This window comes from Artemia franciscana, chromosome 3 (genome assembly GCF_032884065.1).
Source record: "Artemia franciscana chromosome 3, ASM3288406v1, whole genome shotgun sequence".
NCBI lineage: Eukaryota > Metazoa > Arthropoda > Branchiopoda > Anostraca > Artemiidae > Artemia > Artemia franciscana.
The window spans coordinates 33,435,834-33,450,244 of record NC_088865.1 but is presented as its reverse complement, the minus strand read 5'-3'; the positions used below and the strand labels follow the sequence as shown (position 1 = coordinate 33,450,244).

General features: G+C 30.1%; 1 protein-coding gene across 2 annotated transcripts in view; it reads left to right on the top strand.

Annotated features, from left to right (window-relative positions):
- Window positions 1-14,411, top strand: part of LOC136025195 (very long chain fatty acid elongase 4-like) — a 55,240-nt gene that overhangs the window by 38,084 nt on the left and 2,745 nt on the right. For both annotated transcript variants that reach the window (XM_065700995.1, XM_065700993.1), the window contains exon 7: window positions 13,660-13,787. In XM_065700995.1, the coding sequence (XP_065557067.1) occupies window positions 13,660-13,787 (128 nt within the window). The remainder of the gene's footprint in view (window positions 1-13,659; window positions 13,788-14,411) is intronic.

Here is a 14,411-nt window from a genome sequence, read left to right as displayed (position 1 = left end):
CGTCATTTATATTCCCTGTGTCCCGGTCGTCATTTGTATCCCGGTGTCCCGGTCTGTATATACATTCGTTTTTTAGTTTTGTTTTTCTCCTTTATTTTTTCCTTTTTTTTCTTTTTTAGCTTGTTTAGATTTTTTAGATTTTTTAGTTTTTTTATTAGTTTTTAGTTTTTTTTTCTTTTTAGTTTTTTTGTCCCGGTCGTCATTTATATCCCCCTGTTTCTCCCGGTGTCCCCGTTGTAGTTGTGTCCCTGTGTCCCGGTCGTCATTTATATTCCCTGTGTCCCGGTCGTCATTTGTATCCCGGTGTACCGGTCTGTATATACATTCGTTTTTTAGTTTTGTTTTTCTCCTTTATTTTTTTCCTTTTTTTTCTTTTTTAGTTTATTTAGATTTTTAGATTTTTTAGTTTTTTTATTAGTTTTTAGTTTTTTTTCTTTTTAGTTTTTTTGTAGTTTTTACCTTCTTTTTAGTTTTGTTAAATTTTTTTTTTTACTTATGTCCTGGTCGTCCTAATCGAACATTCCTTTTGTCCTGGTCGCTTTCTCTTTGAGTGTCGTCATTTATTTTTTTCTTTTTTTAGTTCTTTTAGTTTTTACCTTTTTTAGTTTTTTTTAGTTTTTTAGATGAAAATTTTTTTTAGTTTTTTCCTTTTTTTTCTTTTTAGTTTTTTATTGGTTTTTTACCTTTATGTTAGCTTATTTTTCAGTTTTTTTCCTTTTTTTTAGTTTTTTTTTATTTTATTTTTTTTAGTTTTTTACCTTTTTTTTAGTTTTTTTTAGTTTTTTTAGTTTTTTAGCTTTTTTACTTTTTTTATTAGTTTTTAGTTTTTTTGTAGTTTTGCCTTTTTTTAGTTTTTTTCAGTTTTTTTTAGTTTTTTATTGGTTTTTACCTTTATTTTAGCTTATTTTTCAGTTTTTTTCCTTTTTTTAGTTTTTTTTAGTTTTTAGTTTTTTTAGTTTTTTACCTTTTTTTTAGTTTTTTTAGTTTTTTAGTTTTTTTAGCTTTTTTATTTTTTTTATTAGTTTTTAGTTTTTTTTGTAGTTTGTGCCTTTTTTTTAGTTTTTTTAGTTTTTTAGCTTTTTTATTAGTTTTTAGTTTTTTTTGTAGTTTTCGCCTTTTTTTAGTTTTTTAGTTTTTTAGCTTTTTTATTTTTTTTATTAGTTTTTATTTTTTTTTGTAGTTTTTGCCTTTTTTTTAGTTTTTTCAGTTTTGACGTCACCTGATCCAGTTTTTTCAGGTGACGTCCCCTGATCCACGATCCACAGATCCACAGACAACTTATTTTTATATATATAGATAGTTTTTTTTTTTTACTTATGTCCTGGTCGTCATTTATACTCCCCTGTGTCCCGGTGCTTTGTTGATTGCTAATCGAACATTCCTTTTGTCCTGGTCGCTTTCTCTTTGAGTTTCGTCATTTATTTTTTCTTTTTTAGTTCTTTTAGTTTTTACCTTTTTTAGTTTTTTTTAGTTTTTTAGATGAAAATTTTTTTTAGTTTTTTCCTTTTTTTCTTTTTAGTTTTTTATTGGTTTTTACCTTTATTTTAGCTTATTTTTCAGTTTTTTCCTTTTTTTTTTTAGTTTTTTTTAGTTTTTAGTTTTTTTAGTTTTTTACCTTTTTTTAGTTTTTTTAGTTTTTTAGCTTTTTTATTTTTTTTATTAGTTTTTAGTTTTTTTTGTAGTTTTTGCCTTTTTTTAGTTTTTTTAGTTTTTTAGCTTTTTTATTAGTTTTTAGTTTTTTTTTGTAGTTTTTGCCTTTTTTTAGTTTTTTTAGTTTTTTAGCTTTTTTATTTTTTTTATTAGTTTTTAGTTTTTTTTTGTAGTTTTTGCCTTTTTTTAGTTTTTTCAGTTTTGACGTCACCTGATCCAGTTTTTTCAGGTGACGTCACCTGATCCACACATCCACAGACAGACAGACAACTTATTTTTATATATATAGACTAGCTGTTGGGGTGGCGCTTCGCGCCACCCCAACACCTAGTTGGTGGGGGCGCTTCGCGCCCCCCCCCCCAAGCCCCCCCGCGCGCGTAAGTCGTTACGCGCCATAATAGTTACGCGCCATTGTAGTTGTGTCCCTATGTCCCACCTGTGAATATAGATAGATATATATATATATATATATATATATATATATATATATATATATATATATATATATATATATATATATATATATATATATATATATATATATATATATATATGGTTTTAACCACGTAAAACTTGCGAATATACAACATTCTTTGCTGTCCCATTGTCTTTGCATATAAATAGATTGTCAGGTTTACCGACTCTTGAACATGCAACATATAATGGTCCATGGGGAAAACAATCTGTATTCAGATCTATACCTCATGATTCTAATGATTGCCCTTGAGCTTTGTTGATGGTGATTGCTAATCGACCATTCCCTGTCCCGGTGTCCCGGTCGTCATTTACATCCCCCTGTTTCCCCCGGTGTCCCCGTTGTAGTTGTGTCCCTGTGTCCCGGTCGTCATTTATATTCCCTGTGTCCCGGTCGTCATTTGTATCCCGGTGTCCCGGTCTGTATATACATTCGTTTTTTAGTTTTGTTTTTCTCCTTTATTTTTTCCTTTTTTTCTTTTTTAGCTTATTTAGATTTTTAGATTTTTTAGTTTTTTATTAGTTTTTAGTTTTTTTTTTTCTTTTTAGTTTTTTTGTCCCGGTCGTCATTTATATCCCCCTGTTTCCCCCGGTGTCCCCGTTGTAGTTGTGTCCCTGTGTCCCGGTCGTCATTTATATTCCCTGTGTCCCGGTCGTCATTTGTATCCCGGTGTACCGGTCTGTATATACATTCGTTTTTTAGTTTTGTTTTTCTCCTTTATTTTTTCCTTTTTTTTTTCTTTTTTAGTTTATTTAGATTTTTAGATTTTTTAGTTTTTTTATTAGTTTTTAGTTTTTTTTCTTTTTAGTTTTTTGTAGTTTTTACCTTCTTTTTAGTTTTGTTAAATTTTTTTTTTTACTTATGTCCTGGTCGTCCTAATCGAACATTCCTTTTGTCCTGGTCGCTTTCTCTTTGAGTGTCGTCATTTATTTTTTTCTTTTTTAGTTCTTTTAGTTTTTACCTTTTTTAGTTTTTTTTAGTTTTTTAGATGAAAATTTTTTTTAGTTTTTTCCTTTTTTTTCTTTTTAGTTTTTTATTGGTTTTTACCTTTATGTTAGCTTATTTTTCAGTTTTTTCCTTTTTTTTAGTTTTTTTTTATTTTATTTTTTTAGTTTTTTACCTTTTTTTTAGTTTTTTTAGTTTTTTTAGTTTTTTAGCTTTTTTACTTTTTTTATTAGTTTTTAGTTTTTTTGTAGTTTTTGCCTTTTTTTAGTTTTTTCAGTTTTTTTTTAGTTTTTTATTGGTTTTTACCTTTATTTTAGCTTATTTTTCAGTTTTTTTTCCTTTTTTTAGTTTTTTTTAGTTTTTTTAGTTTTTTTAGTTTTTTACCTTTTTTTAGTTTTTTTAGTTTTTTTAGTTTTTTAGCTTTTTTATTTTTTTTATTAGTTTTTAGTTTTTTTTGTAGTTTGTGCCTTTTTTTAGTTTTTTTAGTTTTTTAGCTTTTTTATTAGTTTTTAGTTTTTTTTGTAGTTTTCGCCTTTTTTTAGTTTTTTTAGTTTTTTAGCTTTTTTATTTTTTTTATTAGTTTTTATTTTTTTTTTGTAGTTTTTGCCTTTTTTTTAGTTTTTTCAGTTTTGACGTCACCTGATCCAGTTTTTTCAGGTGACGTCACCTGATCCACGATCCACAGATCCACAGACAACTTATTTTTATATATATAGATAGTTTTTTTTTTTTTTACTTATGTCCTGGTCGTCATTTATACTCCCTGTGTCCCGGTGCTTTGTTGATTGCTAATCGAACATTCCTTTTGTCCTGGTCGCTTTCTCTTTGAGTTTCGTCATTTATTTTTTTCTTTTTTAGTTCTTTTAGTTTTTACCTTTTTTAGTTTTTTTTAGTTTTTTAGATGAAAATTTTTTTTAGTTTTTTCCTTTTTTTCTTTTTAGTTTTTTATTGGTTTTTACCTTTATTTTAGCTTATTTTTCAGTTTTTTCCTTTTTTTTTTAGTTTTTTTTAGTTTTTAGTTTTTTTAGTTTTTTACCTTTTTTTAGTTTTTTTAGTTTTTTAGCTTTTTTATTTTTTTTATTAGTTTTTAGTTTTTTTTGTAGTTTTTGCCTTTTTTTAGTTTTTTTAGTTTTTTAGCTTTTTTATTAGTTTTTAGTTTTTTTTTGTAGTTTTTGCCTTTTTTTAGTTTTTTTAGTTTTTTAGCTTTTTTATTTTTTTTATTAGTTTTTAGTTTTTTTTGTAGTTTTTGCCTTTTTTTAGTTTTTTCAGTTTTGACGTCACCTGATCCAGTTTTTTCAGGTGACGTCACCTGATCCACACATCCACAGACAGACAGACAACTTATTTTTATATATATAGACTAGCTGTTGGGGTGGCGCTTCGCGCCACCCCAACACCTAGTTGGTGGGGGCGCTTCGCGCCCCCCCCCCCCCAAGCCCCCCCGCGCGCGTAAGTCGTTACGCGCCATAATAGTTACGCGCCATTGTAGTTGTGTCCCTATGTCCCACCTGTGAATATAGATAGATATATATATATATATATATATATATATATATATATATATATATATAATATATATATATATATATATATATATATATATATATATATATATATATATATATATATGGTTTTAACCACGTAAAACTTGCGAATATACAACATTCTTTGCTGTCCCATTGTCTTTGCATATAAATAGATTGTCAGGTTTACCGACTCTTGAACATGCAACATATAATGGTCCATGGGAAAACAATCTGTATTCAGATCTATACCTCATGATTCTAATGATTGCCCTTGAGCTTTGTTGATGGTGATTGCTAATCGACCATTCCCTGTCCCGGTGTCCCGGTCGTCATTTACATCCCCCTGTTTCCCCCGGTGTCCCCGTTGTAGTTGTGTCCCTGTGTCCCGGTCGTCATTTATATTCCCTGTGTCCCGGTCGTCATTTGTATCCCGGTGTCCCGGTCTGTATATACATTCGTTTTTTAGTTTTGTTTTTCTCCTTTATTTTTTCCTTTTTTTTCTTTTTTAGCTTATTTAGATTTTTAGATTTTTTAGTTTTTTTATTAGTTTTTAGTTTTTTTTTTTTCTTTTTAGTTTTTTTGTCCCGGTCGTCATTTATATCCCCCTGTTTCCCCCGGTGTCCCCGTTGTAGTTGTGTCCCTGTGTCCCGGTCGTCATTTATATTCCCTGTGTCCCGGTCGTCATTTGTATCCCGGTGTACCGGTCTGTATATACATTCGTTTTTTAGTTTTGTTTTTCTCCTTTATTTTTTTCCTTTTTTTTCTTTTTTAGTTTATTTAGATTTTTAGATTTTTTAGTTTTTTTATTAGTTTTTGTTTTTTTTCTTTTTAGTTTTTTTGTAGTTTTTACCTTCTTTTTAGTTTTGTTAATTTTTTTTTTACTTATGTCCTGGTCGTCATTTATACTCCCTGTGTCCCGGTGCTTTGTTGATTGCTAATCGAACATTCCTTTTGTCCTGGTCGCTTTCTCTTTAAGTGTCGTCATTTATTTTTTTATTTTTTAGTTCTTTTAGTTTTTACCTTTTTTAGTTTTTTTTAGTTTTTTAGATGAAAATTTTTATTAGTTTTTTCCTTTTTTTCTTTTTAGTTTTTTATTGGTTTTTACCTTTATGTTAGCTTATTTTTCAGTTTTTTCCTTTTTTTTAGTTTTTTTTTATTTTTTATTTTTTTTAGTTTTTTACCTTTTTTTAGTTTTTTTAGTTTTTTTAGTTTTTTTAGTTTTTTAGCTTTTTTACTTTTTTTATTAGTTTTTAGTTTTTTTGTAGTTTTTGCCTTTTTTTAGTTTTTTCAGTTTTTTTTTAGTTTTTTATTGGTTTTTACCTTTATTTTAGCTTATTTTTCAGTTTTTTCCTTTTTTTTAGTTTTTTTTAGTTTTTAGTTTTTTTAGTTTTTTACCTTTTTTTAGTTTTTTTAGTTTTTTTAGTTTTTTAGCTTTTTTATTAGTTTTTAGTTTTTTTTGTAGTTTTTGCATTTTTTTTTAGTTTTTTTAGTTTTTTAGCTTTTTTATTAGTTTTTAGTTTTTTTTGTAGTTTTTGCCTTTTTTTAGTTTTTTCAGTTTTTTAGCTTTTTTATTTTTTTTATTAGTTTTTAGTTTTTGCCTTTTTTTAGTTTTTTCAGTTTTGACGTCACCTGATCCAGTTTTTTCAGGTGACGTCACCTGATCCACGATCCACAGATCCACAGACAACTTATTTTTATATATATAGATAGTTTTTTTTTTTACTTATGTCCTGGTCGTCATTTATACTCCCTGTGTCCCGGTGCTTTGTTGATTGCTAATCGAACATTCCTTTTGTCCTGGTCGCTTTCTCTTTGAGTTTTGTCATTTATTTTTTTCTTTTTTAGTTCTTTTAGTTTTTACCTTTTTTAGTTTTTTTAGTTTTTTAGATGAAAATTTTTTTTAGTTTTTTCCTTTTTTTCTTTTTTGTTTTTTATTGGTTTTTACCTTTATTTTAGCTTATTTTTCAGTTTTTTCCTTTTTTTTAGTTTTTTTTATTTTTTATTTTTTTTAGTTTTTTACCTTTTTTTTAGTTTTTTTAGTTTTTTTAGTTTTTTAGCTTTTTTACTTTTTTTATTAGTTTTTAGATTTTTTTGTAGTTTTTGCCTTTTTTTAGTTTTTTCAGTTTTTTTTTTAGTTTTTTATTGGTTTTTACCTTTATTTTAGCTTATTTTTCAGTTTTTTCCTTTTTTTTAGTTTTTTTTAGTTTTTAGTTTTTTTAGTTTTTTACCTTTTTTTAGTTTTTTTAGTTTTTTTAGTTTTTTAGCTTTTTTATTTTTTTTATTAGTTTTTAGTTTTTTTTGTAGTTTTTGCCTTTTTTTTATTTTTTTTTAGTTTTTTAGCTTTTTTATTAGTTTTTAGTTTTTTTTGTAGTTTTTGCCTTTTTTTAGTTTTTTAGCTTTTTTATTTTTTTTATTAGTTTTTAGTTTTTTTTTGTAGTTTTTGCCTTTTTTTAGTTTTTTCAGTTTTGACGTCACCTGATCCAGTTTTTTCAGGTGACGTCACCTGATCCATCCATCCACAGACAGACAGACAACTTATTTTTATATAGATAGATAGATATATATAAAAATAAGTTGTCTGTGGATCTGTGGATCGTGGATCAGGTGACGTCACCTGAAAAAACTGGATCAGGTGACGTCAAAACTGAAAAAACTAAAAAAAGGCAAAAACTACAAAAAAAACTAAAAACTAATAAAAAAAATAAAAAAGCAAAAAAACTAAAAAAACTAAAAAAAGGCAAAAACTACAAAAAAACTAAAAACTAATAAAAAAGCTAAAAAACTAAAAAAAATAAAAAAGGCAAAAACTACAAAAAAAACTAAAAACTAATAAAAAAAATAAAAAAGCTAAAAAACTAAAAAAACTAAAAAAAGGTAAAAAACTAAAAAAACTAAAAACTAAAAAAAAGGAAAAAAACTGAAAAATAAGCTAAAATAAAGGTAAAAACCAATAAAAAACTAAAAAAAACCTGAAAAAACTAAAAACTAATAAAAAAAGTAAAAAAGCTAAAAAACTAAAAAAAAATAAAAAATAGAAAAAAACCAAAAAAAAGGAAAAAACTGAAAAATAAGCTAAAATAAAGGTAAAAACCAATAAAAAACTAAAAAGAAAAAAAGGAAAAAACTAAAAAATTTTCATCTAAAAAACTAAAAAAAACTAAAAAAGGTAAAAACTAAAAAAACTAAAAAAGAAAAAAATAAATGACGACACTCAAAGAGAAAGCGACCAGGACAAAAGGAATGTTCGATTAGCAATCAACAAAGCACCGGGACACAGGGAGTGTAAATGACGACCAGGACATAAGTAAAAAAAAACTAACAAAACTAAAAAGAAGGTAAAAACTACAAAAAAACTAAAAAGAAAAAAAAACTAAAAACTAATAAAAAAACTAAAAAATCTAAAAATCTAAATAAACTAAAAAAGAAAAAAAAGGAAAAAAATAAAGGAGAAAAACAAAACTAAAAAACGAATGTATATACAGACCGGGACACCGGGATACAAATGACGACCGGGACACAGGGAATATAAATGACGACCGGGACACAGGGACACAACTACAACGGGGACACCGGGGGAAACAGGGGGATATAAATGACGACTGGGACACCGGGACAGGGAATGGTCGATTAGCAATCACCATCAACAAAGCTCAAGGGCAATCATTAGAATCATGAGGTATAGATCTGAATACAGATTGTTTTCCCATGGACCATTATATGTTGCATGTTCAAGAGTCGGTAAACCTGACAATCTATTTATATGCAAAGACAATGGGACAGCAAAGAATGTTGTATATTCGCAAGTTTTACGAAGTTAAAACCATATATATATATATATATATATATATATATATATATTATATATATATATATATATACACATATATATATATATATATATATCTATATTCACAGGTGGGACATAGGGACACAACTACAATGGCGCGTAACTATTTTGGCGCGTAACGACTTACGCGCGCGGGGGGGCTTGGGGGGGGGGGGCGAAGCGCCCCCACCAACTAGGTGTTGGGGTGGCGCGAAGCGCCACCCCAACGGCTAGTATATATATATATATATATATATATATATATATATATATATATATATATATATATATATATATATATATACATATATACATATATATATATATATTTAAAGAACGTTATATATATATATATATATATATCTATATATATAAAAATAAGTTGTCTGTGGATCTGTGGATCGTGGATCAGGTGACGTCATGTTTCGGCTGACGTCATGAAATTAGTTGCCATCATTTTTGCTTTGAAGGTGACGTCATTCAAGTTATATAAGACATATGTTCGCGTAGAATTCTATTAATGTTTAAGTTTACAATGACTGATGAAGATGCTCAAAGAGTCTATGCCAAAAAACTTGCTGCTGATAGAGAAAGTCAGAAAAGAAAGCGTGCCGAGGAATCAAAAGAACAGCAAGGAAACAGGCTTGAGGCTAAAGAACGCAAAACCGCGCAGTTAGATGAAGATCCACCTGGACAGCGAGAGTCAAAACATATTAAAACTGAAAATGTTTGGGTTTGGGATTTTGACTTGGATAAGGTCATCAATGACTACCAGATTTTAGTTAGAAAAACAAAGGTTCGGCGATATGTATTTCATAGTGAAGCTGAAAAATAAAGAAGAAAAAGAAAACTGAAAAAAGAAAAAAGAGAAATTACAGACTGGGATACCGGGACACAAATGACGACCGGGACACAGGGAATATAAATGACGACCAGGACACAGGTATTTAAGAATATCGTTCAAAGACAAATTTTTAATTGTAAGAAGACCGTTGAAAGAGAAATTTCTAATTGTAAAATGACTGAAAAACCTACAATGGCAACGGTACCACCATCGAAGTAGATAACCAGTGGGTTTACGGCCAACCTACCATCTTCAAAGATACCACGATAGGAAGACTCTACACCGTTCACCCCAATCAACATGAATGCTTCTTTCTACGCCTGCTTTTGGTGAATGTACCCGGTCCGACATCCTTTGAGTATTTGAGAACTGTAAACGGTACTATACATGACACTTACCGTAGTGCATGCCAAGCTCTGAATTTATTGGAGAATGACCAACACTGGGATAACTGCATCAATGACGCGTGCGAAACGTCAACCCCAAGTCAAATTCGTACACTTGCTCTCCATCAGCTCCTACAGAGTTATGGGAAAAATATAAGTCAAAAATGTCCGAAGATATACTCCATCGAAAACAGTTAGAGACGTCAGAAATGACTTTTGATTTTACATCAGAAATTTATAACGACACTTTAGTTATTATAGAAGATTTGTGCGTACGTATGGCAAACAAACCTCTTCAGGATTTGGGAATGCCTTCACCTAACCGTATCGCTGCTGTTTCGACATGTGTAGAATTGGATCGTGAACAAAGTTACAGTACGAGTGATCTATTGTCGTATGTACAAAATAACATTTACAAGTTAACGTCGGAACAAAAAGACATTTATGATACGATAGACTCAATTTCAGGACGTATACAACTACCTGCTGATTTCTGTAGTTTAGTGACGTCCAAAAATGAATTGATTGAAAAAGGATTTCCGAATAATCTAAAAAATTATAAAAATAATAAATGGCTAAGCGTTTGCATATGACGTCATTATTAGTGCATACGGCTTTGTATATGCACAGACAATGGGAAAGCCAAGAATGTTGTATATTCGCAATTTTTACGTAGTTTAACTCCTGCAGACGAAATGAATGCTTGCCTGAAAAATTCTAATTTATGGGCACACGTAAAAATATTAAAATTAACTACAAATATGCGTGTCCGATTGCAAAACGATGATTCTGGTCAAACATTTTCAGATCAATTGCTGGCAATTGGAAACGGAAAGCTTCCAGTAGTGGGAAAGCCAAAAATGTTGTATATTCGCAATTTTTACGTAGTTTGAAACACATATATAAATCTATCTATATTCACAGGTGGGACACAGGGACACAACTACAATGGCGCGTAACTAATATGGTGCGTAACGACTTACGCGCGCGGGGGGGCTTGGGGGGGGCGCGAAGCGCCCCACCAACTAGGTGTTGGGGTGGCGCGAAGCGCCACCCCAACAGCTAGTATATATATGTATATATATATATATATATATATATATATATATATATATATATATATATATATATATATATTATATATATATATATATATATTATATTCCCTGTGGCATATATATATATATATATATATATATATATATATATATATATATATATATATATATATGCCAAGATTTGGCTGACCAACAAAATATGATGGAAATGTTTATGTTAATGCTAAAGTTTTTTATTGTTTTAAAAAGTAGAGTTGCGAGAAAGAATCAAACTTTAGCGCAAGGAGCGGGGTGTCGATGTGGAAAAGCCCCTTTCATATACGGAGAAATTTCTGTTTGTTTTAAGTTTTAATGTCGCTCCTTACTTTCATTTCAAAAAACTTGTTTTTTTTTTATTTAATTTCTGAAAATTTTTGAATTAATGCATGTCTGATTTTGGCTCTCCGTACATAAATTATTAAAATGAAATTTGTATATTAATTCTTTTTTTGGCTAAATGGCTTTCTCTTAGTTTTGATCAGACGATTTTAAGAAATAAGGGGTGGGAAGGAGGCCTAGTTGCCCTCCAATTTTTTGGTTGCTTAAAAAGGCAACTAGATCTTTTAATTTTTAACGAACGTTTTTATTAGAAAAACAAATGCGTAACTTAAGAATTAACTTACATAACAAACTTTTATATTCTTATATTTTTGATTATATATATGAGAGGGTTGGTCCCCTCGTTAATACCTTGCTCTTCACACTAAATCTTGTTTTGTCCCAATTCTTTAAGAATGACCCCTGAATCAGAAAGGCCGTAGAGTAAATAGTTGAAATTACTTCTCTTCCCCCATGAAATATTCCTCCAAGGAAAGATCCTCCCATATAGCCCCCTCCCCTGAACCCCACACCCAAACCAAAAAAAATCCCCCTGATAACGTCGGTACACTTCCCAGTAACTATTACTGTATGTAAACATTGGTCAAAGTTTGTAACTTGCAGCCCCTCCCCCAGGGACTGTGGGGGGTAAGTAATCCCCAAAGACATAGTTATTATGGTTTTCGACTATGCGAAACAAAATGGCTATCTCAAAATTTTGATCCGTTGACTTTGGGAAAAAAATGAGCGTTGGAGGGGGCTTAGGTGCCCTCCAATTTTTTTGGTCACTCAAAAAGGGCACTAGAACTTTTTATTTCCGTTAGAATGAGCCCTCTTGCAACACTCTAGGACCACTTGGTCGATACGATGACCCCTGGGGAAAAAAAAAACAAAAAAAAACAACAATTAAACACGCACCCGTGATTTGTCTTCTGGCAAAAAATACGAAATTCCACATTTTTGTAGATTGGACCTTGAAATTTTTACTATAGGGTTCTCTGATACGCTGAATGCGATGGTGCGATTTTTGACTTTTAGGGGGTGTTACCCCCTATTTTCCAAAATAAGGCAAATTTTCTCAGGCTCGTAACTTTTGATGACACGGACTAAATTTGATGAAACTTATATATTTGAAATCAGCATAAAATCCGATTCTTTTGATATATCTTATAGCATCGAAATTCCGTTTCTTAGAGTTTCGTTTACTATTGAGTCGGGTCGCTCCTTATTACAGTTCGTTACCACGAACTGTTTGATCAATGACTTCCGATAATTTTAAAGTGTCTTCGGATATGAGATTCTGACAAACCGGAATGACCTTTGTATGGTAAAGTCTTACGTATAACTTAGATTGATGCGACTAAGTTGAATTGAAATGTGAGTAATTATTTAAAACGTTTTTTTTAATATAACTTTTTTTTTTCTTTTTTTTTTAAGTGCGTTGGCCTCTTGAATTGCCTTTTACATTTTCAAAGTTTATTCGACCATATCGACTTGGTAAGTCCAAAATTCTTGGTAATTTAATTGCCAAAGTACTTGACTTTTATAGTATCAAATACAACTTTGTAAGTTCATTATTCCTGTTAAGCTACTCACCAAGCTACAGGTAAGTCAGTCACCAAATTACTTGACTAAATTGGTAAGTTCAAAGTTCTTGTATGTTAAGCTTTCAGAAATTACATTTTCTTCTTTTTCTTCCATGTTGGTATTATAAGAGGCTACACTTTTTTTGTTGTCAAACTATTGAAAAAGCGATTAAATCTATATCTGTCTATTATCCCTGGTTATATAACCATATTTATTATTTTTTAATATTTAATAATATATATTTTTTTTAATATCTCTGAAGCTTTGTAGGAGTCCAAATTATTGTGTGACTATTTTGTTTTTATCAAACTGTACATTATGTTGTGGAATACCAAATAAATGCTCAACAAGAACTGGCCACTCATGTTCTTTTCTAAAATTAAGGGATACGTTGTTTCTGGTCCTTTCTAGACTACTATTTGTGTTGTTGGAGTCTAATATCTAAATTTATTTGGTTCCTCCAGTATAAAATTATACACACCAGGGAACAAATTTTTAGCATCAGATCTTTTGCAGTATTTAACAATTTATCAAAGCTAGTTGAGTTTTAAAAGCTGATTTGTACAATATTTTCTCTTATTTTGTCTATAAATTTTAGACAAAAAAGGGACAGGCGATAGAGGCATCAATTATTTTCGTCTGTTAGCCCCCCCCCCTCCCTCCCCCTAAAATTTTATGGTCATTTCTGTTTCTTGTAGTTTTATCATTACGTGTCATCTGTTGTTGTTCAAAAGTGGCAGATGGTGAACCCCTAATAAGAGTCACATGAACCCCAATTCAGGGTGAACCCCTAAATTGAGTACAATGGCGTGTACGCTTTCAATTTCATTTGACCACTGGTAAGGCCTACGTCTTTTACTCTACAAATATTAGGGCACTATTAGGACATATTTTAGCTAAAAGAAAGAAAACAAAATAAGTTTACCTCAAAGACCACTTTCTTCATTTACGGAAATAGTATTTCTTCTTTTTGGTCATCTCTTAAAGTACCAAATTTTCTTTCAGCATTCCTAGCTGCTATGATAAACAGCTTTATTCACGTCTTTATGTACCTCTATTATGGACTTTCCGCTCTTGGACCATGGATTAAAAAGTACCTGTGGTGGAAAAAATACCTTACCCTCTTGCAGCTTGTAAGTGATCTATAGCTATTTTAAACTTAATGATACTTTTTTTCTCTCTCTCTCTTTCTCTCTCTCTCTCTCTCTTACTCACTCTTTCACTGAACTTAACCACTCTTACAGATTGTGTTTTACACAGGATATCACCTTTACTTTACCAAACATTACGTAAGCCAAGCTTTGACTTGGTATACGAAAGAAGCTTTAAGCGTGGTTTTTTAAGCGTCTCAGACAATAGTATCCCAGATCCTTTCAAATCCTTCTTTTATCTGAGAAGCAGTTGACGAACTCGTAAGTTGCAAAATTATACAGCTATGGGTCTGGGTTTGGCATATGGTTTGCCAATTCTTTTGGCTGATACAACATCAGACTGATTCATTGGTATGCCAGGAAATTTCCTAATACTTAGTGACATGAATCGACTTACAGTGTTTTCGATGGAGGAATCTCCTTTCACCCCAAAGACAGTAATTTGGTTGCTCAAAACCTGCTGTTCAAAACGGTCATTTAGTCTTGCCAGGTTGGACTAAATAGACCTGAAAGAGCTCTCAAGATCTTCCATAGATGACTCTAAAGTAGTCAAAGAATATTCAATAGAAAATATGCGTTTGTTATTGCTTTCAAGGGTTTTATCTA